The sequence below is a fragment of the Muscardinus avellanarius genome, assembly GCF_963383645.1.
Source record: "Muscardinus avellanarius genome assembly, chromosome: 2".
Taxonomy (NCBI): Eukaryota; Metazoa; Chordata; class Mammalia; order Rodentia; family Gliridae; genus Muscardinus; species Muscardinus avellanarius.
Window position 1 is genome coordinate 23,736,984 of NC_137787.1, and position 27,360 is coordinate 23,764,343.

Consider the following 27,360-nt stretch of genomic DNA (forward strand, 5'->3'; position numbering starts at 1 on the left):
CTCGGGCTGCTCAGCTCCTCTGGCTTCCTGGCGGGTGTTAGGTTTCACACAGAAATAAAAGATTGGTAATGTGTCAGTGGAAGGACCAGCATTTTTCAGACAAAACCCAACTACTTAAAACAGTGGATCCAACTGTCAAATGTTTTATTTTTAAAAAGTTATTTTCAATCTTTCATACATGATCGTTCACCTACACCTAAGCAAACACACAGTGCCACGTGAGATCATCAGTGGTGGAAGAGTCGAAGGTCCGTGTGCGCCAAGACGACCCCCAGCTCATCGCAAGCCTCAATCACAACCTTGTCGGCGGCAGAGCCCGAGGGCGCTGCGATGTAGGCCACGCCACTCTGTGGGGAAAGCAGGATTGAGTTCCAAAGCATAGCAGTGCAGGGACACCTGCAAAAACCAACCCCTCTAAAAGCATTAAGGCAACAGTAATCCACTCATGATGGCATCAATAACAGGATCTGGGTTATCCAGGCATCAAATGAAGAAGTCAAATACTTCTATCACTGATTTATATCATGTTGTCACAGCATTGATATACAACTCTAAAAAACTTAAATCTGAAATCATTTCTACATGGTGCTCATCTCTACGCAAAGGCACACAATTCCTCCTTACCCTTTTAGCTCTGTCCACATTATCCCTGAAAGGGAAGAAGGCATCGGAGCTGACGGAGACCCCACTCAGTTTGTCAACCCACTCCTTCTTCTCTGCCTCAGTTAACAAGTCGGGGACTTCCTCAAACAGTGCCTTCCACTTTAGCAAATCTTCATCCTGGGAGGGAAAGGGCATTAGTCTAATATCCCGAGGGCTACGGGCTACCTGATAAAAAGCATACAGAAATCACTTGGGCTTTTTAATGATACATCTAAGTACGTATTTTTAGACGTGTTTTGATGCTTTTTCAAACATTTTTTACTAATGAGAGAAAAGTAAGTCAGGTGTGCTAGTACATGTCTAAAATCCCAGTACTAGGGGGACTGAAACAAGAAAATTACAGGACTGAGACTAGCCTCAAGCAATCTAGCAAGATTCTCAGCAACCTACCAAGACCCTGTTTTCAAAATAAAAAATAAAGTAGAAACAGGGGTACAGCTCAGAGGTAGAATGTTCCTAGGTTCAATCCCTAGTACCACAAAAAGAAAAAAGAGGGAAAAAAATCCTCTATATCCAATCTAGTAAATAGTTGTTGAGTAGAAATTCTAAAACTACACTCATAAATCACTTTTAGTTTCAGGTATAGTTGGTTGTAGACAAATCAAAACTTGCTCCACAATATTCACTGTTATTTGGATGCTTATACCCCCAAAGATACATGGTGAAACTTCATCCCCAGTGCAATGGTCCTAAGAAGGAGAACTTGAGAAGGCCCCCGGGCCAGGAGCGCTTTGTCCTTAGGAATAACGAGCACCTCTGCAGGGCTGGTGAAGGGGGGGCAGGCTCATCTCTTTTTCCCTTCTGCCACATCCTCCCTACCCGAGGGTGCAGAGAAAGGTGTCATCACTGAAGAAGAAATAGATTAGCCCTTAGAAGCTACCACACCTGCTGGCAAAGCAGCAGTCTCTAGGACTGCAAGAAGCACATTCCAATCATTTACAAATTACTCAGTCTGTGGTAGTTCCATTCAGCAGCATAAAAGACAAGTTATTCATACTTAAAAAGGTGCTTCCATTTTGACTTTAACATACTTTTATTCATATACACAGATGGTTCCAGGACTCTTTGCAGGTATTTGCTGTATAATATCAAACAGAAAAATCCAGTATCAAAGTTTAAAAAAAAAGTAGTGTTAAGTAATGGAAGATTACAAAAATCACTACACAGCATCACTCTGATGAAAGACACGAGTCAGCCGGGTGTGGTGGCACACGCGTGTAATCCCAGCATTTGGGAGACTGAGACAGGAGGATCACGGTTTGAGGACAGCTTAAGCTACTTAGTGAGGCTCTTTGCAACTCAGTGAGACTCTGTTTCAAAATAAAGAATAAAAAATAGGGCCGGGGGTATAGCTCAGAGGTAGAATACCCCTGGGTTCCATCCCTAGTACCACAAAAAAAAAAAAAAAAAAAAAAAAATCAATTCCTGGTCCTGAGGAGACAATTTAACACCATCCACTCACCCATTCAGAGGACCACATAGTTTCTAGTTAAGACAATTTAACACCATCCACTCACCCATTCAGAGGACCACATAGTTTCTAGTTAAGACAATTTAACACCATCCACTCACCCATTCAGAGGACCACATAGTTTCTAGTTACCCAAGCTCTACTTTCCACCCAGTATTTGGTTAAGCACTTGCTATGTCAAGAAACTGAAGCTGGCATTTTTTCTCCAGGCAGAATACCTGATACAACTTTCAACTATTCATGCCTTCTTCAAAACAAAAGATATTTAAAAACATGAAAGTAACACAAATATATTGAGTTATTAGTGCTGCTTGGAGAAAATGCATCTGTATACATGCCATGGGCTACCTGCCATCAGGTAATCTGTAGTGTTGAATACACACCTGTCATGCAGAAAGCCTCCTGTCTCCACTGTGAGACACCTCAAGGTGGTAAATGTTGTCCCTTTCATGAAAATCTTGTAATCCTCAGGGGAAGCACAATCATACAAAAAGCAATGATTGTAATTTAGGGAAAAAAAGAGGTTGTGGTTTCAGGAATTGATTAAAAAAGAAAAAAAAAAAAACAGTGAAATTAGCTGGGCACAGTGGCAGGTGCCTGTAATCACAGCTACTCAGGAAGCTGAGGTAGGAGGATTACAAATGAAAGGCCAGCCTGGGAAATTTGGTGAGCCTGTCGTAAAATAAAAAATAAATCAGGTGTGGTGGCACACTCCTGTATCCTGAGTTGAGAGGTGGAGACGGGAGACTGCAGATTCTAGGCCAGCCTTAGCAACTTAGTGAGACTGTTTCAAAATAATAAAAGGGCTAGGAATGTAGCTTGGAGGCAGAAGGTTCTTGGGTTCAATCCCTATCACCAAAATAAATAGATAAATAAATAAATAAATAATGTAAAAGATAAAGCTCAGTGACAAGAGCACTTGCCTAGAAAGTGTGAGGCCCTGAGTTCAACCCCTGGTATCTCAGGGGGAAAAAAGAGAGGAGGGAGTTAAAATGAGACAGGAGAAAATTGGGAATTAAAAGTTTCAATTAGCAATTGTAGACAATACAAAATTTAAAAAATAATGCCTTTTTCTCTGTAGTGACAAAATTAAAATGAAAGCCTGTTAAACATAAATGAGTAAGCATTCACACAGCCTGCCCAAAACCCAATGGCAAGCCTTTTACCTCGCCAATGGTGTCAGTCACATACTGATCGATGGCATTGGAGATTTCTGCTCTCTTCACTCCTGTTTTAAACTTCATTGAGAGCACTTGTGGGTGGTGTCTAAGCCACCAATTATTTGCCTTATCCCCTGCAAGGCGTGTACAGTGAATTCGAGACTGTTGTCCTGCCCCAATGCCGATTACCTGGAGAACAGACATTAAAACACCTTTTTGAACAAGAGAGCTTTCTAAAAAGGATTCCAGTCTAGAGAAGCATTCCTCCTGCATGGCCTAATTGGATCTTACGAGAACCTGGGCCCAAGGACATCAGCAGCCAAAATCTCCCAAGTTTTGTTACCAGGGATTAGCAATTTCAACAGTTGGCAATCACTAAGATTCTGAAAAGGCCTTTTAGGTCACATGCTAATTAATGTCCATCTGCCCCTAGTTCCGCCATCCCCCAACTTGTGGGCCAGATCATTTAACAAATGCCAAGAACCAATCTAAGACACTGAGAAGAAAGGAGTCCCCAGGCTGCTGAAGCCACGGCAAAGTCAAGTTCACTGTTGAGTTAGGAGAGATCTTGGTGATAAACCAGCTGGATATTGCATTGTATGGTTGGGACACAAGGAAAAAAAGATATCTATGCATAGTAATAAACATTCACGGATGCTTTTCAACTCATAGTCGGGTCATATCTCAATAAATTCGTATTAGGCTGGAAATATCTGAAGTACAAAATGTACTAGATCCACCCAAACCAGCAAAACTCATAGCTCAGCATGGCCTATCGTCGACATGCTCAGACCACTTACATTTGTCTACAGCTGAGCAAAGTCATCTATACAAAGCCTATATAATAAAGTACTGAATGGCTCACACTGTACTGGAAGTAAAAAACAGGAAGGTAATATGGGCATACTATCACACCACGGTAAAGTCGAAAAATCCTAAATTTGACTGTTGTATGTCAGGACCACCATCTGTATGTTGACTCTAGTGGCAGTCATTAAATTGCATGATTTCTGAAAATTTTAAAAGGGTGAATTTTATGGTGTACAAATGATGTCTCAATAAGCCCGATGTAAAAGATCAGGTTGATTCCTAGTCTAGCAGTCTTTCTACTCAACAGATTTCTGACATGACAACAGAAGAGGCCGGGGATGTAATTGGTAGCATGCTTGCCTTGCACGTGCAAGGCCCTGCGTTCAATGCCCAGCACTGCAGGGCAATGTGACGAGTTTCTGGACTCAGTGCCAAAGCTGCCTCTCAATCTTCATTAGACTCAACAGTCTACCAAGGTGCTGAGTAAATACCGACAAACCCAGAAGAAAAAACCTGGCAAACATTCCCTTTCAAGCTGTCCAGCACCGGAGGCAGATGGATTTTTGAATATCATTTTGTAAAACAACAGTCCCCCAAGGGGAGTCTGGCGGTGTGGTTACCTGCCCATTCTTGGCATAGCACACGGAGTTCGACTGAGTATACTTGACTGCAATGGTGGCTACGATGAGGTCTCTGAGGGCTGACTCCGGCACCTGAAACCAACGTAGACGGAGAGTTACATCCAGCTTAAAGTTTCATTCAACTTTAAGCTTCTTACATGCCAGTTAATGTAATAGACTATGATGCAGCCAGACCACTCAAATGACAATGAACTACACACTGCTGTGTTTTCCTGAAAGGACCAAAGATTTAACAGACTTGTGGCAGAACTTAGCACAAGGCCCAATGTGTCACAGACTCAAATAATGCCATTAAGATTGCTATGTCAACTTCATGGCTGTGGTTCCTCAAGATGCTACCATTAGAGTAAATGGGGAGTTTAAAATTGCACATGAACCTACAATATTATATATATTGGTGGTACTGGGGTTCCTGTAAACAGAACCTTCTACCTCTGGGCTACACTCCCAGGCCTATTTTTTTAATATTTTTACTTGCAAACAGGGTCTCTTAAGCCAGTGAGGCTGGCTTCGAATCTGCACGATCCTCCTGTCTCCATCTCCCAAGAACGGGTTTTACAAGTGTGCGCCACCACGCCCGGATTACCTACAGTATTTTTTAATCTCAAAATTATAACTTTATAGCCGGAGGCTGCAACAGGAGGATCACACAGGTTCAAAGCCAGCCTCAGCTACTTAGTGAGGCTCTCAGAAACTTAGTGAGACAGTTTCCAAATAAAATATAAAATAGGTCTAGCAGTACAGCCCAAAGGTAGAAAAGCCCCTGGGTCCCATCCCAGTACCACACACACACACACCCAAAAAAAAAAAAAAAAAAAAAAAAAAATTAGCTTTATCACAGATTTTAAGAACTTATTCTAAGGTATCATTAACATAATAAATCCTTTCATCTTGCTATTTGAATCACCAACTACAAATCTGATTCTTAAGGCTCCTGGGAAGATTAATAACAAAAGCCAGCCTCCTATATGTCTACCTTCAAATAGAAGCCTGATATTCTGAGTTAGGACCAGGAATAAGAGAAATACCAGTAGGATAGGAAGGAGGGAATAATCCAACAAGCTGAAGCACTATTCAAGAAAAATGGGAGGAGAGAAAATAATTCAAATACATTCTGTATTAATACACATGCTTTCTACCTATCTAGCTCTCTCAGGATTAAGACAGGTCCCATCTAAAACTAATAAAACAATCTAACAACTCTGAGGCAGGAATGTTAATTGAAAAAAAATGGAAATGGGAGAATGAGAATACAAATATTACTCTCATTCTTAAGTTTCTAAATTTCGACTATCACATAAGAAGCTAGAGAAGAATTTAGATTAATAGGTTAAGATCAAAGTCTTCACCCTTACAAAATATATACAGAGGCATAAAACCTAACAAAGATTGTTAATCAGTCTACTATCTATAAACTTTTAAAAAATAAGACTCTCAACAGACAGGAATAAAGATCAACATGAGAACCATGAAATCGAGGCCAATACCTATTCACTATTTTAAAAAATACATTGGCCGAGTGTGGTGGCACTTGTAATCCCAGCATTCCTCAGTTACGTAGTGAGGCCCTTCAGAACTCAGTGAGAACCTGTTTCAAAATATAGAAAGGCAGCCAGGCGTGGTGGTGCACGCTTGTAATCCCTGCCCTTGGGAAGTGGAGACAGGAGGATCACGCAAACTCGAAGCCAGCCTTGCTGGCTTAGGAGACCCTGTTTCCAAATAAAAATATAAAAAATAGGTCTGGGAGTATAGCCCGGAGGTAAAAGGGCTTCCAGGAACCCCAGTACCATAGGGGGAAAAAAAAAAAAAGGCTAAAAAATAGGGCTGGGCTATAGCTGGAGGCACAATGTCCCTGGGTTCCATCTCTAGTATGGGAAAAAAAAAAAACCCAAAACATTGGATTGTGGCTGTAACTCAGTGGTAGAGCATCTACTTTAGCATGTGAAAGGTCCTGGGCTCCATCCCCAACACTGACAAATAGACAAAACTAGTAAATAAATTAAACACATCAAACACACACACACACACACACACACACACACACACACACACACACACACACACAGTAACCAGGTAACCATTCAGGCTAATAGTGGTTTGGAAGCTTATCTTGATGTGAGCCAGTAACACTAATGCAACATACTGATTCCAAGTGAAAACCACAGACCTCACAGACCCAAAAGGAATGGATTCCCAAAGGAGGAGCAATGCTCCTCCGCACCATGCCAACAGGTTTCTTTACATCAGGAACATTAATTTTCAAAAACAAAAATGGAAAAAAAAATCCATTACATCAATAAACGAAAAAGAAGAGGCCTCCTTCATTATCTGCTTCACAGGCCCAGAGAATCTGATAAAGATTTGAACGCTTAGTTTCAGCAATTCTAAGCATGGCCTCGCAGTGAGGCCTGGGTGCAAAAGCAGCAGGACTGGCCTGTGGAGAGAAGAGTCCCCTTCAGAGAACAAGCAGAAGAGCCAACCAAGAGCCGCACAAGCAGAGACTGACAGGCAAAGAGCCCAGAGCCCTGGAGCAGGTAGGAAGGGGCCCAGAAGCCTCTACTTTCCCCTCAAGGCACCTTCCAAGGTGAACAGGGTGGGCATGGCTTCTGGCAGCATTACAGGACCAAGGGACAAAACAGTGTTGAGAGCACACCAAGAAGCAGGCAGACCCATTGGCAAGTCAGTCCTCACACAGGCTGAGGCCCAAATTCAGCTTGGACCGTTCCACAGAGGAAGGTTGAGCTGCTTCATCTTATCCACCCACCAGAAGCGTAAGTCAACTCTGGAGAAATTAGCACCATCCAGACTCTAGATCTCGAAAGTGTTATCATACCCAATGGCCAGCATTCAGGTATACCAGCATAAAACCCAGAAAACATAGAGGTGACATTTTTAAAGCATTAGGGGAAAAAAAAGTGCATCCAACTTTAGAGCCAAAAAAATATCCTTAAAAACTGAAGTCCCAAATAAGGTTGTACAACCATGGGCAAATTTCTTAATTGAACCCTGTGTCATAATTTTATTTTTACAATAGAGATGACAATTATCTCCCCTAGTGTATGGAGATTAAATGAGATAATATATGCAAATCCAACAAACACTACTATCACTCCTACAATATAACAAAGACGTAAATATATGCAAAAACTTGTTTCCACAGAAATACTGAGGAGAGCACTAAAAATGTAAACAACATAAATGTCCATCTGAATCCAACTGATCATGGATTGTCATGCAGCTTGTCACATGATGATACTAATACAGAAACATCTCTATAGCCTAGTACACAAAAAAGTGTCACAACAGCCAAATCATGGAACCAGTCTAGGTATCCATCAATAGATGACTAGATTACAAAATTATGGGATAACCAGGAGTGATGGTGCACACTTGTAATCCCAGAGCTTGGGAGGCTGAGACAGGAGGATCGTGCAGGTTCAAAGCCAGCCTCAGCTACTTAGTGAGGCTCTCAGCAACTTAGTGAGATCCTGTTTCCAAATAAAATATAAAATAGGTCTAAGAGTACAGCCCAAGGGTAGAAAGCCCCTGGATTCTATCCCTAGTACCAAAAATAAATAAATAAATAAATAAATAATTACAGGATACACAGTAGAATTCTACTCAGCAATAAGAAGAAAATTATATCATCTGAAAAAAGTAGATGGACCTATAGCAAACATTATGCTACGTGTGATTAGACAGCCTCAGAAAGTGAAGGGGTGTGTTTTCTCTCATGTGGAAGCTAGAGAAAAATTGGAATAAAGGAGGAGAAACACCAGTGGAGCCATGGATAAGGCTGATGTTGGAGGAGAGGGAGAATTGATGAAGGAAATACTTCTACTGATGCTATGCACAAAGGCATATTATCAATATCAATATCAGTATTATGTATGGGGAAGGGAGGGAATGGGATGGGAGCTGGGGGCTAGCCACGTGCTGTGTGTATGTATGTCCCCATCATTCTCAACTACATTATGATGAGACTACAAGGCACCGAAAAAAGTATATATTAAAAACATGTCAAGTTACAGAACAAAATTACAGAAGACCCAACCCCATTAGGTATAACTGAATGTACATCTCTTTATATGTATGTCACGCAGAAGCTTCATTGAATACGGCCTATATCCATTTTCCTCCTTTTTTTTTTTTTTTAAATTTTAGATAGGGTTTAGCTAGGTTTCTCAGGCTGGCCTCAAAATTGTGATCCTCCTTCTCAGTCTCCTGGGTTGTTAGGCTTACAGACCTGCACCACCACCCCCAGTTTGGAATCTACTTTTTAAGGTCTCAGACTTGGCAATTCAACGATGCTAGCCATTTACATATAGTTCTAGGTATAGGCCTTAATATTAGTTTATAAATACTGAAAACAATTACTAGCATTCAGCTCACATCTTTTCAAACTTACATCTTTATTCTTGGTAACAACATTGCTAAACAAAGACCTGTTGATGACACCATTATTTCTCTTCTGGCTTAAACGAAGACCAAAGAGAGTTCGAACTTCATTTTCATCTGGTTGGTAAGACTGGTCCATCTAAGACACAAATTTAAAAAGTTAGAAACATTACATCCACATTCTTCAAATTTCCCATTTAATTTACGTACAAAAGATTTCATTCTAAGTAGCGTTATATTCTTCTTTCAAATACAAACATGTGTAGGATCATTAATTATATCCATATTTGCTCCAAAATTTGTGGGTATTAAAGTAGAGCTTACACATACTACAACAGAGCATTCCAGTGTGTTTTGTTTACATTGTAAGTCACTACCTAGACAATCTATTAGGAAGATCAGCAGATAAAACAGATTTGCTAATAAACAGGATGTGGCACAAAATTACATTCTATTTTTCCTTTCTTCCTAAAAAAAAAAAATTATAAAATACCTAGCTACTATTTGAATTAGAAATGAAGTTGGGGAAGGCAGGATTAGTAGTTTCTGTTAGCTGTCTTGAAGGGAATTCATGTCATTTACTGTTATTTTTTCTCCAGTATTTTGAATTAAAAAGATATGAAGATAGAGAATCATAAATGGAAGGTTATTCTTTTTTTTTTTTGGTGGTACTGGGGTTCCTGGAAACCCTTCTACCTGAGGGCTACACTCCCAGACCGATTTTTATACTCTTTTTTTTTTTTTTTTTTTTTTTAATTTGGAAACAGGGTCTCTTAAGCCAGCATGGCTGTCTTCGAACCTGCGCGATCCTCCTGTCTCCGCCTCCCAAGCACGGGGATTACAAGCGTGCGCCACCACGCCCAGCAATATTTTCTAATCTTAATATGTCTATTTAAGGCCGGGCGTGGTGGTGCACGCTTGTAATCCCCATGCTTAGGAGGCGGAGACAGGAGGATTGTGCAGGTGCGAAAGACTCTGTTTCCAAATAAAAATATAAAATGGGTCTGGGAGTGTAGCCCGGAGGTAGAAGGGCTTCCAAGAACCTCAGTACCACCAAACACACACACACACAAAAAAAAAAAAAAAAAAAAAAAATCTCTATTTTTCTTTGAATGACATTGGGCCTAGAATGCAATGATATCTCTAATTTATAAGCAAGACCCCATAAACATTATTTTGCCTAACCTACATTTTCTTGAATTTTAAAAATGTTCCACCATTAGCCAAGTGGAGGAATAAGTTGTGTCACGGTTGTAATAGTGTGTCCACCTCCATCTGAGCCAGGCTCTAAGGAGGATGAAATACGGAAGAGGCCCCGTGATCCCTCCAATGTAACAAAGGATAAAAGCTCATGTTTTATGTTTTTTATGACAGATGCTACATGTAACTGCTAAAGACTGCTAGGGTTAAATACTTAGTACTTTCTTTTTTTTCAGTACTGGATTATGTGCTGAGAAGTGAGCCCAGGGCCTCACATATATTAGGCCTGTGCTCTAACACTGAGCTACACCTTCAGCCCTATTAATTTTTTTTTTTTTTTTTTTTTTGAGACAGGGTCTTGGTAAGTTGTCAAAGTTGTCCTGGTCTCAAAACTGCAATCCTCCAGCCTCAGGTTCCCAAGTAGCTGGGATTATAGGAATGTGTCATGATACTCAGCTACTTAATATTACTAAAAACAACAAACAAAACAAAAAAAAGAAAAAGAAACTGAACAACAGAGTGTTAGCTGTGTGTTTAAATTTGTTGTCAAGTGGATTTTAAAAATAAAATTTATGAGTCCAGTACTTGGGAAGTTGAGACAGGAGTATGGTAGGTTTGAGGACAGCCCAGCCTCAACAAGTAGTGAGACTTTCATCAACCTAGAGACCCTGTTTCAAAATAAAATAGCCCTGGGGATGAAGCTTAGAGTTGGAATGCCCCAATTCCACCCTTAGTACCACAAAAAAATAAATAAAATAAATTAAAAAATAAATGTTATGCATATTTAAATATATTTTCCTCATTCCTTGAAAAGCTGAAATGAAATCTATGGTTACCAGTCATATTATTGGTATTACACAGTCCAGAATATACAGACGACCCTCAGTATTGTGTGTTCTGTATCAACATTCAACCAGCTGCAGATCAAAGATATTAAGAAAAAGTTAGGGCATGATGGTGGACATATGTAATCCCAATGCTTGGAAGAGTAAGACGGGAAAATCATAGTTTTGAAGACAGTTTAAGCAACTTAGTGAGATCCTTTCAAAAATTAAAATAGGGCTGAGGGTGTAGCTTGAAGGTAGAGCACCCCTGGGCTTAATCTCCAGTATCACAAAAGAAAAAAGTTCTATACTGAATAAGTACAGGCTATTTTCCTTATTGCTATTTTCTAAAGAATACAGTGTAGCAACCACTTACATTGCTGTAGGTATTATAAGTAATCTGATTTAAAGTATACAAGATAGATTTTATATAAATACTACACTAATTTATAAGAGACTTGAGCATTCTGATATCTAAAGGGGTCCTGAAGCCAATCCCTGAGGATGCTGAAGGAAGACTACTCACTCAGCAACTTCCAGCATATGGAGTTGAGATGCTACAGATTTTCTGATATCAGTATTTACCAAAAAATTACAATTTTTTTACTTTCAGTTAAAAAAAAGACTTTGTTTAATCAATGTATTATCTTAGACTATGGGCTAGCTTCCCCAGTGCAGAAGAGCTCATGAAAAATAAGTAAAAGAAAAAAAAATCTCAACAACCTAGTAGAAAAATGAGCCAAGAACATAGATACACAGCTCATAAAAGGAAGTAAAAACCATCTTTAAATGTGAAGATGTTCATTCCCAATAAAAGGAGAAATTAAAAATTGTGATGAGAGACCACTTTCATCTATGCAACTGTGAAGATAAAATATCTAAAGAGCCAGTGCTCACCAGGCGCTCGGAAATAGACACCCTCACTCACGCCCATTAGGCTGTTCAGTCTGTTGGCCATCGTCTACGAGGGTCAGCATCTATCAAAAGCAGCACACATGGCCCGGGAGCAGTACTATTCCACTCCTAGGACTTTCCCTAGGATATTCATTGCAGGGGTGTGTTCAGTAGCTAATGACTGGTGACTGACAGGGAAGTTAAGATCTACAGACACAGGACAAGCTTCACCGAAGCAAAGCACTTGTGTGCCAGTAAGAACACAGAAAAAGACACACAAATGCAAAATACTGCACAAGTGCATAGATACTACTTCAGGAAAGCTAAGCAAGCAATTTAGAAAATTAAGCTACTTCTAAAAAACTAAAATAGCAAAATGGTGGAGAGATAGAATAGGAAGCCATGTAAATTTTTTTTTTGGTGGGTCTGGGGATGGAACCTGCCAGGGGCATTAGACCTCCAAGCTACACCCCCTGCCCTATTTTTTATTCTTTATTTTGAAACCAGGTCTCACTGTGTTGCAGAGGGGCTCACTAAGTAGCTGAGGCTGTCCGCGAACCACAATCCTCCGGTCTTAGCCTCCCGAATGCTGGAATTACAAGTGTGTGCCACCACACCCGGCTAAGCCATGTAAAATTTTAAGAAAATAGAAAATAGTTAAAAATTCAAAGAAGCTATAGTCCCATCTTAACTGAAAATTAATAGTATAAAATCTGAAAGATTAAGGACAAAGACCTTGTAGTGAGAAGGAATAAATAAAAGGGTATTCTTGCCGGGCGTGGGGGCACACGCTTGTAATCCCCGCACTTGGGAGGCTGAAACAGGAGGATAGCACGGGTTCTAGGCCAGCCTCAGCTACTTAGTGAGGCTCTCAGCAACTTAGTGAGACCCTGTTTCCAAATAAAATATAAAATAGGTCTAGAAGTATAGCCCAGAGGTAGAAAAGCCTCTGGGTTCCACCCCCAGTACTCACACACACACAAAAAATACAAACAAACAAACAAAACCACAAAGGTGTTCCCATAAAGAAAAGATTAAATGTGGGGAAGATAGACCAAGAGCAAAACGACTGTCTTAAACATGCACGCACTAACCTGGAGAACACAGTAGTTTCCATTTTTCTTTTTGGAAAGTATTTTCAAGGCTTCTTCTTCATATCCTGGTGCAACAATACCATCAGACACCTATAAGTATATATAAATGTTAATTTCTACATTAAAAAAAATCAGAATGCCTCTGAAAAGTTTAACTAGTATCCACCCTAAATAATGTAGCAGCATTTTCTGGCTTCTACTCCAACAGAGAATGCTAAGGCTAAACTTAAAAAAATTACTTTTAGAATACATAAAATTATTGTAGCCAGGCGTGGTGGCGCACGCTTGTAATACTAGCATTTGGGAGAAGGCAGAGATCAGAGGATCGCAGTTTGTGGACAGCCTCAGCTACTTAATGAGGCCCTTCGCAACTCAGTGAGACCCTGTTCCAAAAACAAAAAAGACTAAAAAATAGGACTGGGGGTGTAGATTGGAGGTAGAATGCCCCTAGGTTCCATTCCCAGTGCCGGGGGATGGGGGAATACATACAATACTGTCTCCAGCTAACTGTGTATGGTTTGCTGTTCTTTCAGTTTCCACTAAAGGTATATGAATGAGCCCTGAACTATATATACACCAGGAAGGATAGCTACGATGACTGTTCTTGATGGGGTATTTGGTACCAGGAAGCGCACGCTCAGGTCCTGCCTCTGCCAGTACCTGCCTAAATGGCCTTAGGTGAGGCATATTCCTCGACAGCAAAACAAGAGAGCCCAGGTCACTTCCACACAGATCTCAGGGCCTTGCTGGAACCCGTGTCATAGCATGCTGGCTCCGCTGAGATGGGAGGGCGGTCATGGAAAGGATCTCAAAGCGCCTAATTGTTGCCACGCCACACACTCTTCAGCCTTCATCCCTAAGACACCTGAGCTGCTGCTGCCTTTTTTTTTTTAAACCGGTTTCCAAAACCCTAATGAGAACACACCTTTCTGGAATGCCTATCTTGTTATTTAACTTAGGAGGTTTAGTTTATCAAAGTAGTGTACATTTTCTTCCCACTGCAGTCTCTTTCAGATCCACATGGTTCACAATATGATTCACTATTTTGCCACCACCCAAGATGGCTCTTCTCTTTAGAAACAGAGAATTTAAAAGAATTTAATTTCTTTAAAGTTTAAAAGAATTTTAAGAGAATTTAAAAAGTATTGGCAGAAAAACTTTATCCAAGCAGCCAAGTATACATTTGAAACATTAATTAATTAAATCTCAAAATTAGTTTAGAAATTCATGTTATATATAAAACATGAACATTCCACCTGATAAACTTAACTAACAGCTGGTACAAATACAAACACTATAAACAAGTAATGCTTTGCTCAGTTACACACAGATCAAAACACATGAATGTCCACTAACTTCTCTGGAGATAATTTTTGCAGTTGGGACATCACAAACATCAGATAATGCAACAAAATCCCCAAATGAAGACATCCGATCAGCTCCTGTAAATAAAAATTAAAATGAGGTAGTCTTCAAGTATCCTTGCAAAGAAGATGTTTTAAAAATGCCTGTGATAATATAAAATCTATTTCTATAAAGTTAACCTTATTGTTTATAAGATTTAAATAACAGTTCAAAGTTAATTAATTGAAGTCTTCAGAAAAAAAAGAGTTCATTAATTTTTATCTTCAGAAAAAATGGCAAGTTTTTCTGTGAAAGGCCAGATAGTAATTTTTTTTAAACCTTACAGCCACGTGGTCTTTATCGCAATTGTTCAAGTCTGCAATTGTAGGTCAAAATCAGCCACTGAGAATACATAAAAAATCCAATCAAACTGTATGTATAAAATGCAGAGATGCAGGCTGGATTCAGCTCAGGGACCAGTTTGTTGACTCTGGTTATAGATGGTAAACTATACTAAGTTTTCTAATAATCTTCTATAAACATTACATTATCCACATATTATTAAACTTTAGAATTATCTGTTTCTGAAATATATAAAACATAACTGTGTGCTTAGAATAACCATGCAATTTTTATCATATAATGATAAAATGCACTCAACAGCCTAATCTGAAATTACATGTATTAGGCTCTACTTGTTATATTAAAATACTAAACACATTTATAAATAAATTTACTCTGCAGCACTCATTCTCAAGTATTAATAAAAACAAATTAAAGATAATCTGAAATCTTATACTGAAACAAAGGATATTACTATTTTATTCTATTCAAGATAAAATATTGCTTTCTCTCCCCCAGGACAAAAAACCATTTGGTCAGACCTCTGGCCCTCGCATATGCAGTTGAGATGGGTGTGAGTGTTTGGTAGAGGTCGTAGACCATGCACACCTTGGCCTCATCTTCACTGAGTGGGACGCCAACTGCAGCACCTGGCAGAGAAAATCACAAAATTAGCAATAAACCCAAAACTGGAAGTTGCTACTTGTCAACTCCTAAATCAAGACTTTTAAATAAATATCCAGTCTATGCAGCATATTCTCTAATACCTATGCCAAATTAAATAAAACTCTATGTACTCAGATAATTAAACACCAAATACAGACTTGTGGGGAAGCCAGGGTAGGACTGGGGGTGTCTCCCCTCTGGCCTCTGAAAATAAAGAACCACTGAAGCTGGACGGCACCCAGGGGTGATGAAGCTGGGTGACTTGGTTACTTCATTACTCACTCTGTTCTGCCTGATGTCACACACCATTTATTTGTTCCCTGTGCATATTGCTTTCACACCCAACTGCCAGCAGGGCTGGTGAGATACATAGATAAGTTGTAGAATTAAGGACTTAAATGCAGAATCAAAAAGCACCTTAAAATGGCTATAAAAAGTTACAGATAAAGTGTCTTAAGGGCATCTTCATGTTTATTAAGCTATATATATATATATATATATATATATATATATATATATATATATATATTTTTTTTTTTTTTTTTTTGTGGGTCTGGAGATGGATCCCAGAGGCATTCGACCTCCGAGCTACACCCCCTGCCCTATTTTTTTATTCTTTATTTTGAAACAGGGTCTCGCTGAGTTGCAGAGTTTCTCACTAAGTAGCTGAGGCTGTCCGCAAACCGCAATCCTCCAGTCTGAGCCTCCCGAATGCTGGGATTACAAGCGTGCGCCACCACGCCTGGCTCAAGATATAATTTTGAAATGGAAAAATAGCTACTTTGGTCTACTATTTTAAGTCATTTTAACTTTACTTTTAAACCTTCATGTCTATACTACAAAAATACCCCCAGCTTAATTTTCCCATCTCATAATAATGTCACATATTTTTATGTATGTATGTATTGTTATCAGATTTTATCATAGTATTATACTGATGCTCTCTGTATCAATAGACTTTGCCACCACTTCAGACTTCATAGAAAGTCTATACTCACATTAGACCATGTCAGAATGAATGCAAAGAAATGCATTTATGAAAGTTCCCGTGAATTCCAGAACACAGTCCTTACCTGCTGGGCTGACGTGTTTGAAAGATGCCGCGGCTGGAATGTCTAAAGCCTCTTTGAGTTCCTTCACCAGCTGCCAGGCATTCAAAGCATCACACAAGTTTATGAATCCAGGGGCTCCATTGAGAACTATATACAAAAATATCCACACGCTTTACCAAGCAGACCAATGAAGTCAGATATATGTATGTTTCTTAAAAAATAAACATGTCTATCAAATCTACCTACCTTTTAACTAATTAAGAGGCAAACAAATCTATACAAACATACAGGAATTTGATGATAAAGGAGAAGGCAGGTGAGCCTGAGCTCCTCTTTAAATACTGCACACATGCCTGCACACTACTGAAGGACCAGATCCAACCAGGCCAGAGATAAATCAGTAAGATTCAGGAATGGAAAGAACTGTGACAGGATTACTAATTAGTCAGAGATTCATGTAAATTCCGAACTAAGATAATTGTGGCAATTAGAGAGACAGCATGAATTTTACTTTATAAACCTTGTCACTTGACAGAAAATATATTATGAGCTAAAGCAAGAGTTGTAGGTGGGAGGAAAGGAGAGAAAAAAGATTTGTGTGTTGCTATTTCCTTCTTTAATCACAGTTTCAAAACGGTAACTTCAGAGTCTGCAGCCACCTATTTTCTTACCTTTGGCTTAGTTTTTTTTAAGGGCTAATATCTCTTGTGAGTAAAGATAAGAAGGAGTTCAGCACAAGCAGTAAACCACCACTAATTAGAAAACAGGACTTCCAGGAAGCTGGCAACCAAGGAAGCAGCATGAAATCTGCTGAAACTCAATCTCTAGTACCATGAAAAAAGCATCTTGACAAGAGAAAGAAAGCAGCACAGATTTGAACAGAGCACAGAGAAAGGTGGCAGAAACAAGGTTAGAAGGCAGAACAGAGAGCAAAAAAGTTTCCTGTCCACCTCCAACAGTGCAGCTGCAGGGGCCAAGGCGGCACCATCTTGCCCCACCACCAAGCCTGCCGGCACTGTGCCTCCAGAGATCCCGAGCAAAAACCCCAACTACATGAAACAAAGTAAGTGGCTACAGCTCATCAGAATTGTAAGCAGTTGGCTCCTCCTGCTCAGAGATTGGCTACAACCTGCAGCACTGGAGTCTGAGCTCACTGCATCCTCCAGAGATCCAGAGTGGTGCTCAACAACAACCATAAGTGAATCATGGAAGTCCCCACAGGACACCGCCTAGCACAGCTGCAAGGACTCATGCAGCAAGAGGCAGACTCTCAATGTCTGAGACTTTGCAGTTCATCCTGGTAAAGGTGGTGTTGGAGCTGCTGTCAGACATGGCAGAGGCTCAGGTTAGCAGACAGCCCCCAAGGCCAATCAGGCAAAAAGGTCTACAGTTTGCAAGGCTCAGGGCCCTAGTAGAGCCTCTGGAAATAGCCATCAAATCATGATGGCCGGGGAGAAGTCAGACCAATCCAGCCCTTGCTGTGGAGAATGCGAATTCCCATGTATACACTGGACCTGGTCCAGGTGTCACCCATCACCTACACAGGTGGGGAAAGATGCAGGCTCAGTGTTCATGGAAAGCATGGAGAACTGCACTTAACACTAGATCCAGCCCCAGCAATACCAGCCTCATGCACAGTCTAAGATAATCTCAGACTTAGGTCCTTTATGAGATCTCAGAGACCCAGACTTGGAAAGGTGCCACTTGGCAATCGATGCCTGCAGAGAGAGAGACACCAGGCCAGGGTCTCAATCACTGAAGGAGACCAAAAAGCAGGGCTATAAACTGTCATCATTACTATAGGTTACAGAGCAAATGAGAGTGCTTGGAACATACTCGAGAACCAATTATAGAATTTGAATCTTAAACAGCTGAAAGAATCCACACAGACCCTGGAGGACTGCAGAGGCCAAGTTTGCTCAGCATTCATATATTTGTGGGATTGTGTTATTTTGTTGTTGATGTTTTGTTTTTGGTTTGTGAGCGTGTGTGCTTGTTTGTTTGCTCTCTTCCCCACACCTTTTATAAGCTTCTTCCCTGATTCATAGCTACTCTTTTTCTCTCTTCATTCTTATTTTTTCTTTTCTTTCCCTTGTATTAAATCTACTTCATATCACTAAGAAAGAAAGAAAAAATAAACAAGATAGATAAACCACCAGCCAACTAAAAGAAAGAATCAATTCAAATTTCTAGAGTAAGCAATGAAAAAAGAAGATATTACCACCCACAGCATGGAAATCCAGAGGATTATCAGAAACTACTTTGAAAAACTATACTCCAACAAAATGGAAAACTTAGAAGAACCTGACAATTTTCTAGATACATACAACCTTGCTAAATTGAATTAAGATATGCAACATTTAAACCGACCAATAACAATCGGAGAGATTGAGGCAGCAATAAAGAGCCTACCATCAAACAAAAGCCCAGGACCAGATGGTTTCCCTGGGGTCATAGGAGGAACTCTAGACAAAGAAGGAGAAACCATAGATGAGCAAGTAAGGCGACCTGAGGGTGGAAGAGGGAAATTCCCTAATGTACATGATGCGCATTCATTAACAAATATACCAATCACTAAGCTAAACATGAGAAGGAGGGAGGGGAGAGGGAATTGGGGAAGGGCTAAATGAGTGATATGTGCAAATATGGCTCTACCATCTAGTACACTCCATTAAGATGTCTGACTATAATGCACCAATGAAAAAGTAAAATAAAATAAGAACATACAATCTCCTTCATGTATTATCTTGAATAACAGACATTTAAAAAAAATAGAATCTTGCAAAATGTTTACCAACAGCCTACCAAAACACTGGGCAATGTTTAGGAAATGAGTAACTATCAGTGCATACAATGGCCCTTCCTACCCTCCCCACTCCCAAATCACTGTCCTCATTAAGTTTATGAAGGAGGGAGGCAAACAAGAAACAACACAGACAATAAGCAGTAAATGAGAAGAAAAAGTCCTGGGTATTTACCTAAATGAGCTGAAAACTTTTATCCCTCCAAAAACTTGTACACTAATGATTATGGAAGTTTTATTCATAACTATCAAAAATAGTCTTTCAAGTTTCGATGCCCTTCTATAGGTCAATAGCTAAACTATGGTACATCCATACATAATGAAACATTAATGATAAGAAATGAGTGGGGCTCACTGGTAGAGCATGTGCTTAGCATACGTGAGTGAGGCCCTAGGTTTGATTCTCAACACCAGAAATGAGCTATGACAGCATGACAAGACATGGTAGGACCTTAAATACATGTCACAGTGGCTGAAAAGGCTCCTGATTGTGTGGTTCCAACAATCTCAAGCTCTACAAAAGACAAAACTAGTCAGTAAGAAGATGTGAAGTTGTGGTGAGCTGTAGAGTAAAAGGAAAAGTAAAGAGAGGGGCACAGGGGATTCTTCTGCATGATACAATAATGGGAACATGACACCATGCATCCCTCCAAACATACAGAAGGTACAACACAAAGGATGAATGCTAACGTAAAAAAAGACCTTAGTTAATAACAAACCACTACTGGTTCATCTAATGTAACAAATGCAGCACCCTAAATGCAAGATATTACCAAGAGAGACTCTAGGTGGGGATGAGAAGGGACAAATGGAAATGCTCTAATCTCTGTTTTTTCTGTAAAGTTGAAACTGCTATTTTTTTTTAAAAAAGTTTTACACTTGTAATGGTGCAATGTAATATACATTATAGTGAGATTCAAAGTATAATAAACATATATACATACATCACTTGGTGTGTTTCCCTCCATATAGCCACTCTGCTCTCTCCTCCTCCCTTAAAACTTTTTTGTAACTTTTATTTGAACTGTTCCCTTCCTCAATCCTCATTTTCATCTATTCCTAATCCCTCCTCCATCCCCTTCCACTAGTCTACTGGTTTTTAACTAAAGCCTTTTATTTTTCCAAGAGTCTATTAAAAAGTACTTTTAAAAGCCTGCCCCCCTCCACCATTACTATCCTCACAGAATTTGGGAGAAACATGGAGGAAATAAAGTAGACAATATATAATTAACTGGGAAAGTAAAATATTTCACAAGTCAAACAATACTCAAAATAAAATGAGGATCCGTATGTCTAGCTCTCCCATCTCCCTCCTTGAGAGAACTCAACTAACAGTCACGAGTGGGAAAGAACTTCTGGTTTCTTAAACATTTCAAAGTAGCAATTCCCTTTCAAATATCAAATTTCTAAGATGCTAATAACAGGTTAGAGATAATAAAAAGTTACTTTATCTCTTACATAGCAGAAATAGGAATTGTCTCATTTCTAATCATAAAAAACATTATAAACACACACACACACACACACACACACACACACACACATCTTTATTCTTGCTTCAGTTTTGTTTCCAGATAGACAATACAGTAATACTTTGAAATTACATCATTGCCAAATATTTAAAACACATTAAAAAGCAAAATGCCCCTTTTACTGTGAAAGCTAGCATATGTTTGGGAGAAATCCTGTGAATCTCTTAGAGCAAATCACTATCTATGTGCCCAGGGCTTCCCCTCTGTCATGTTTACCACTATGAAGACTTTCCAATCTTCAAAAGCACATACTGCATCAGTACCATACAGAGTAAGACAGGCAAGCACCCAGCCAACACCCAGCCCACGACACCAGCCTTACCGGTGAGGGGAAGCTTGGGCTTCAGTGTGTACAGCTGAGCAGGAGTCTGATGAGGGTTCATCCCATACCTCAGGGGCATCTGAGAGATTCCTTTACTGTACTGTCTCCTGAAGTAATCTGAAATGGCTTCATCATACTGTGCGGTGTGAGTGAAAGCCTACAAAAGGTGTAAAGGTTTGTGAGACACTAGCAGCAGGAACAAGATGGTTTTAGAAACACAAACTATATGCCTTGGCCTTAAACACACACCACTTACACAAGTGAATGGTACAAAAAATTATCCTTTCTTCATTCTCTTTCAATCTTTTTGGTGGAATATTCCTCTAAATACTTGGTCTTTCTACATTTAAAAGAGAAGCACTTCCAAGCAAAGCCTGGGTAGGTATTATCATCTAGAGAGAAGTGAACAATGTCTAGTGTGGCAAAAGCTGCACTAGAATAGTTGCCGGGCGTGGTGGCGCACGCTGGTAATCCCTGCACTTGGGAGGCTGAGGCACGAAGGCCGCACAGGTTCAAAGCCAGCCTCAGCTACTTAGTGAGGCTCTCAGCAACTTAGTGAGACCCTGTTTCCAAATAAAATAGAAAATAGGTCTGGGAGTATAGCCCGGAGGTAGAAAGCCCCTGGGTTCCACCCCCAGTGCCACCAAAAAAAAAAAAGAAAAGAAAAAAAAAGAAAAGAAAAGAAAAAAAGAAGCTGCACTAGAGATGATTGATACTTTGTAATAGAGAAGCACTGCCCACCTTCAAGGCCAGCTGGCGCCTCGTCTCCAAGGACGTGTCCTGGCTGTCGGAGCGCTGCATCTCTGTGGACACTGCCGCGTAGTCCTCTGGTTCGCACACTACTGTCACTCGGGCGTGATTCTTGGCTGCAGCTCGCAGTAAGGTGACTCCACCTTTGAAAGTGAGAGGCATTATTTTTTTTTTGGCAGTTCCCCATATCTAATGAATCTCTTTCAAATACAGTCATTGTGCACAAACTTCATATTAATTCTTAACTTAAGAGAAAAATGAGGGGAAAAAAAAAAACCCAGCTGAATCTCCATGCCCAAAATAGCTTGTCCAACTGATTTCTGGCCACACCAAAATGTAATCTGAGAATTAAATTTTTTTCTTATTTCAGTAACAAAAATTACAAGCAAATCTCATTGGAGTTTAAGTGATCCTGTCCTTGGTAAGTCTTCAAAATGGTCTAACTTACCAATGTCAATTTGTTCAACAGCCTCTTCCACAGTCACATTGGGAGCGGCCACGGTCTTCACAAAGGGATACAGGTTACAGGCCACGACTCTGAAACCAAAGGGAGCAAGCTCAACTTGTGAGGCTTAGTGCGATCTGGGTAAATTTAAGTCCACCTTATAAACATAACCAAAAGCGATAAAGATATAAAATATAAACCGGCAACACTGACATTTAATTATAAGAATGATTTAATTATAAGAAGTCATGTTAAAGAGTCTGCTTGTTAGCGAGGAGTATGATGCATGCTTGTGATCCCAGTACTTGAGGGGCTGAGATAGGAGGATTGTAGGTTCAAAGCCAGCCTCTGCTACTTAGTGAGGTCCTCAGCAACTCAGTGAGATCTTCTTTCAAAATAAAAAATAAAACAGGCCTGAGGATATAGCTCAGAGAGAGAATGCCCCTGAGTTCAATCCTCAGTACTCCAAAAAAAAAAAAAAAAAAGTCTGCTTGTCTAACAGCTATGGCACCTAGACAATTTAGTCAGATGGTATCCTGGATCAGGACACAATTTGTTCCCTCCAACATGGTGCTGCTTGGGTAATCAATCACTCAGTGCTATCTACACCATCAAAAAATTAAAACTTTATAATAGAAATGGAAGATAGAAGATAACAAATAACAACCTTATTTTAAACTGTGATTGCTTTTATCTAGAATGTTCAAATTTAGATTCTTTTTCCAAAGACTGTGTGAATCAAGAAAAACAAGGGGCATTCCAAAGGTGAAATATTTGTCTTGCCTTCAGAGAGGTCATAAAAATGATGGCAACAGGAAGACCAAAAGAACAATTTAGGACGCAGAACTAATCTAAAATTAATAACCAGCGAAGTGGATTTCCATTCCCAGTACTGCAACACCAGGAGCCCTGAGGGCAGCTCAGGAGCCAGACAAGTCTAACTGGAGAAAACATTAAAAACCCCAGAGAACAGAAGAGAGGGCCAGGCTCACCCCATTAGGCCTATTATCCTGATACCAAAACCACACATCACAAAAAAACTACACTTTAAAAATCCTCACAAACTAAACCCAGAAAAACATGAAAAGAATTGCACAGGGCCAAGTAGGATTTAATCCCAGGAATGGAAGATTGTTTTAATATCTAAAAATCAGTGACTATAATGTTAGCAGAAAAAACACCTGATCGTTTCAATAAATGCACCCCCTCCAAAAGAAATCTGACAAATTCAATGCCCAATCTGTATAAAAAGTCAATGAATTAAGAATAGTGGGTGTAGGAAATCTACAGATCATATTTAGTGAAAGACTGAATATTTTCCTCTACATCAGATACAAAAATGTCCACTCTGCCCACTTCTATTCAACACTTTGATGAAGGTTTCAGCCAAAATGATCCAAAAAGAAAAAAAATTAAATAAAAGGCATACAGATTGAAAAAACAGAAGTGAATTGATCTCTATACACAAGTTGACAGAACAGCATATGTAGAAAACCCTAAGGCACTCGATTGGTGCTAATAGGAATCCATGAATTCAGCAAGGCAGCCAGATATGTTCAATATATAAATAATAATCATACTAATACATATAAGCAAGGAACAATCAAAAAATGAAAACAATTTCACTTATAAGAGTATTAAAAATAAAATACTTATGGACAAACTAAAAACACAAGACTTGTCCACTGAGAAGAAACTAAAGAAATCTGAAATGAATGGACAGCTCATGTTCAGGGTTGGAAGATTTAATATTGAGCTACAGTCAACATGATTCCATGATAATTCCAACTGCCCTTTTTGCAGAAAAGGGTAAGCTGCTCCTAAAAGTATGTGGAACTGCAAGGGTCCCAGAATGACCAACATCACCCTGAATAATATAAAAAGTCAATATCTTGAATAATAAAAAAAGCTGGAAGACTCCCAGTTCTTGATTTTAAGACTTAATACAGAGCTACAGCAGTGATGTACTGGCATAATGAGACATACAGACCAAGATTGCTAAGACCATTCTAGTCTTTTCAACAAATGATGCTGAGAGAACTGGCCAGCCACAAACAAAAGAATAAAGCTAGGCCCCTACCACACTTATTTATAAAAATTAACTTAAACCAAAGACCCAAATGTTAGACCATAACTAAAAACTCTGAAAACATGCAGGGGCTAGGGACGTAGCTTGGTGGTAGAGCACTTTCCTAGCAAGCATGAGACAAGTATTAAACCCTAACAGCAAAAACACAAGCAAAAACAACAACAAAAATTAAATTGACAGCATCAAAATTAGAAACTTCTCTGGTGGTCAACGACACCAATGAGATAGGAAACAATCCACAGAATGGAAGAACCTTGAAAATACTCTGTGAACGCCGGGAGTGGTGGCGCATGCTTGTAATCCCTGTGCTTGGGAGGCGGAGACAGGAGGATCACGAAGGTTCGAAGCCAGCCGCGCTGACGTAAGAGACCCTGTTTCAAAAATATAAAAAAAATATGTCTGGGAGTGTAGCTCGGAGGTAGAAGGGCTTCCAGGAACCCCAGGAACACCAAAAGAAAAAAAAAGAAAAGAAAATACTCTGTGAAAAAAATCAGTAACAAAGGGATATATATTGTAAAACTCCATTTATATGAAATACTTGAGTAGGCAAACCCATAGATGCATACAGACCAATGGTTGCTAGGGTTGGTGGGTTTTGGGAGGAAGAAAGGGATGATGAATAGGATCTAATATTAAATGTGGTAATGGCTGTGCTTCTGTGAATATTAAAACCATTGAATTATATATTTTAAACTGCTGAGTACTCTGCACCATACACACACAAAAAAGCAAAAGTTGTTTTAGTTTAAGTCATTTATCTTAGAAATGTAAATGTGGTAAATCTAAATGATTATACACATAAAATGTCACAGGGAAGGTACTCAGTTTAAGGGTTTATAGTGAGTAAAACAAAGGAAGATGGGAGCCAGCTGTGGTGGTGCACGCTTATAATCTCAGTATCTGGGAGGCTGAACAGGATGGCAGGCTGGAGGCAGTCTCAGTAACTTAGTGAGACTTGTTTCAAAATGAGAAGGGCTGGAGGTGTAGCTCAGAGGCAGAATGCGCCTGGCTTCAATTCCACTACCAAAGGGGGTTTGGGAGCAGTGAGGGAACATCAAATCTGACAGATCCCTTGCCTCTGGTCTTTAATGTGTTAAAAGTTCAACTTCAGATTCTTACCTTATAAGATTAAAATCAAGTCTGGCCATGTCAGCATTATCTTCTGGGATATTACGAGCCAGGATTCCTAATTAAACAAAGTTAAAGAAAGCATTAAGTATGAAAACCAGTAAGATACTTCTTTTAATATAGTTCCATCAATAAAGTTCATTGTTTAATATTCATAAAGAATACAAAATACCCAGCTAAAAGTTATCAAACAAAGCCAGGTGTGGTGGTACATGACTGTAATCCCAGTACTTGGGAGGCTAAGACAGGAGGAGCACAGGTTCAAGGCCAGCCTCAGCAACTTAGTGAGACCTTGTCTCAAAATAAAAAAAATAAGACTGGGGGACTAGCTCAGAGGTAGAATGCTCCTGGGATCAATCACCAGTACCAAAAAAGTAGAAACAAATGAAACAGAGTTATCAAACAAAATATTAAGAATAGTGGGTATATTAAAAAGTGTTTGCATCTGTTTCTAATCCCATTTTCTTGAGCAACAAAATGCAAAAAATCTAAAAGAAACACCTGTCTATGTGTTCCCAGAAGTCAACAACTTATCTGATGATCCTCAGCTTTTTAGCCTTTGTCAAATTTTATTACAAGTAGCAGTTAGCTATATACTATTTCTTGACATTTTGGGTTATTTGTAATTTGCTAATAAATGAACAAATGTAAAGCACTTTGGGAAAAAAATCTCTTGAAAGTCAGTTACATTGTGATGCTTTATTCTAAGTTCCAACTGTCTTAAAAATGTATACTTAACTGTCTTAAAAATGTATACTTAAAAATGTATACTGTCTTAAAAATGTATACTTAAAAAATGTATACGTAGTGGCATACACTTGTAATCCCAGCATTCAGGAGAGGATCATGGTTCGCAGACAGCCTCAGCTACTTAGTGAGGCCTTCTGCAACTTAGTGAGACTTTGTTTCAAAATAAAGAATAAAAAATAGGGCTGGGCCTGTAGCTCAGAGATAGAATGCACCTAGGTTCCCTCCCCAGTACCACAAATAAATAAATACTATAAAAATCTAAATATTTTCAGTAACTCCAGCAAAAAATATCATACTCTTAACTCAGTCAATTTAGTTAAGTTAAAACTAACAGCAAGTAGAAGAAAATAATCTGAATTCATCATGTAATAAGTAAAGCTAGATTCCAAGAGGGTTCTAATAGGTCATGAAAACTGATGGCCTGCAGACAAAGCCCACAGAAACTTAGAAGTAGCACTTTCTCAGCTTATGATTTGTCTTTCTTTGTTCTTCAGAGTTACTGACTACACTACTCCTAAAAACCACAAACTATTTTATTTTATTTTTGTTTTTTTTATTTTTGGCGGATCTGGGGATGGAACCCAGGGGCATTTGACCTCCGAGCTACACCCCCTGCCCTATTTTTTATTCTTTATTTTGAAACAGGGTCTAAGTTGCAGAGGGCCTCACTAAGTAGCTGAGGCTGTCCACGAACCGCGATCCTCTGGTCTCAGTCTCCCAAATGCTGGGATTACAAGCGTGCGTCACCACGCCCGGCTAACCACAAACTATTTTAAACCGAAGGCACCAGCCACTCACCAGCATGGACTGCAGGATGCAAAGTCTTCACTCGGCCCCCGAGCATTTCTGGAAATCCAGTTAGCTCAGAGACATCTCTGAAAATAGATAAACAAAGTATTACTAATATTTCTGAATTGTCACTTTACATTATTCAAACATCTTTCATTAATTCTACAGTTCTCATTTTCAAGGGATCTTTTAC

General features: G+C 39.4%; 1 protein-coding gene across 1 annotated transcript in view; it reads right to left on the minus strand.

The window, feature by feature from the left end:
• Positions 1–227: 227 nt before the first annotated feature.
• ATIC (5-aminoimidazole-4-carboxamide ribonucleotide formyltransferase/IMP cyclohydrolase) overlaps positions 228–27,360 on the minus strand; it is a gene marked incomplete at both ends in the record, with an annotated part of 32,548 nt that continues 5,415 nt past the window's right edge. Inside the window, 14 exons of the mRNA XM_080690036.1 lie at positions 228–347; positions 625–780; positions 3,301–3,483; positions 4,725–4,817; positions 9,154–9,282; positions 13,156–13,245; positions 14,512–14,597; positions 15,384–15,491; positions 16,581–16,706; positions 21,217–21,373; positions 21,958–22,109; positions 22,415–22,503; positions 25,620–25,686; positions 27,177–27,253. Coding sequence (XP_080546162.1) covers positions 228–347; positions 625–780; positions 3,301–3,483; positions 4,725–4,817; positions 9,154–9,282; positions 13,156–13,245; positions 14,512–14,597; positions 15,384–15,491; positions 16,581–16,706; positions 21,217–21,373; positions 21,958–22,109; positions 22,415–22,503; positions 25,620–25,686; positions 27,177–27,253 — 1,633 coding nt within the window. The remainder of the gene's footprint in view (positions 348–624; positions 781–3,300; positions 3,484–4,724; positions 4,818–9,153; positions 9,283–13,155; positions 13,246–14,511; positions 14,598–15,383; positions 15,492–16,580; positions 16,707–21,216; positions 21,374–21,957; positions 22,110–22,414; positions 22,504–25,619; positions 25,687–27,176; positions 27,254–27,360) is intronic.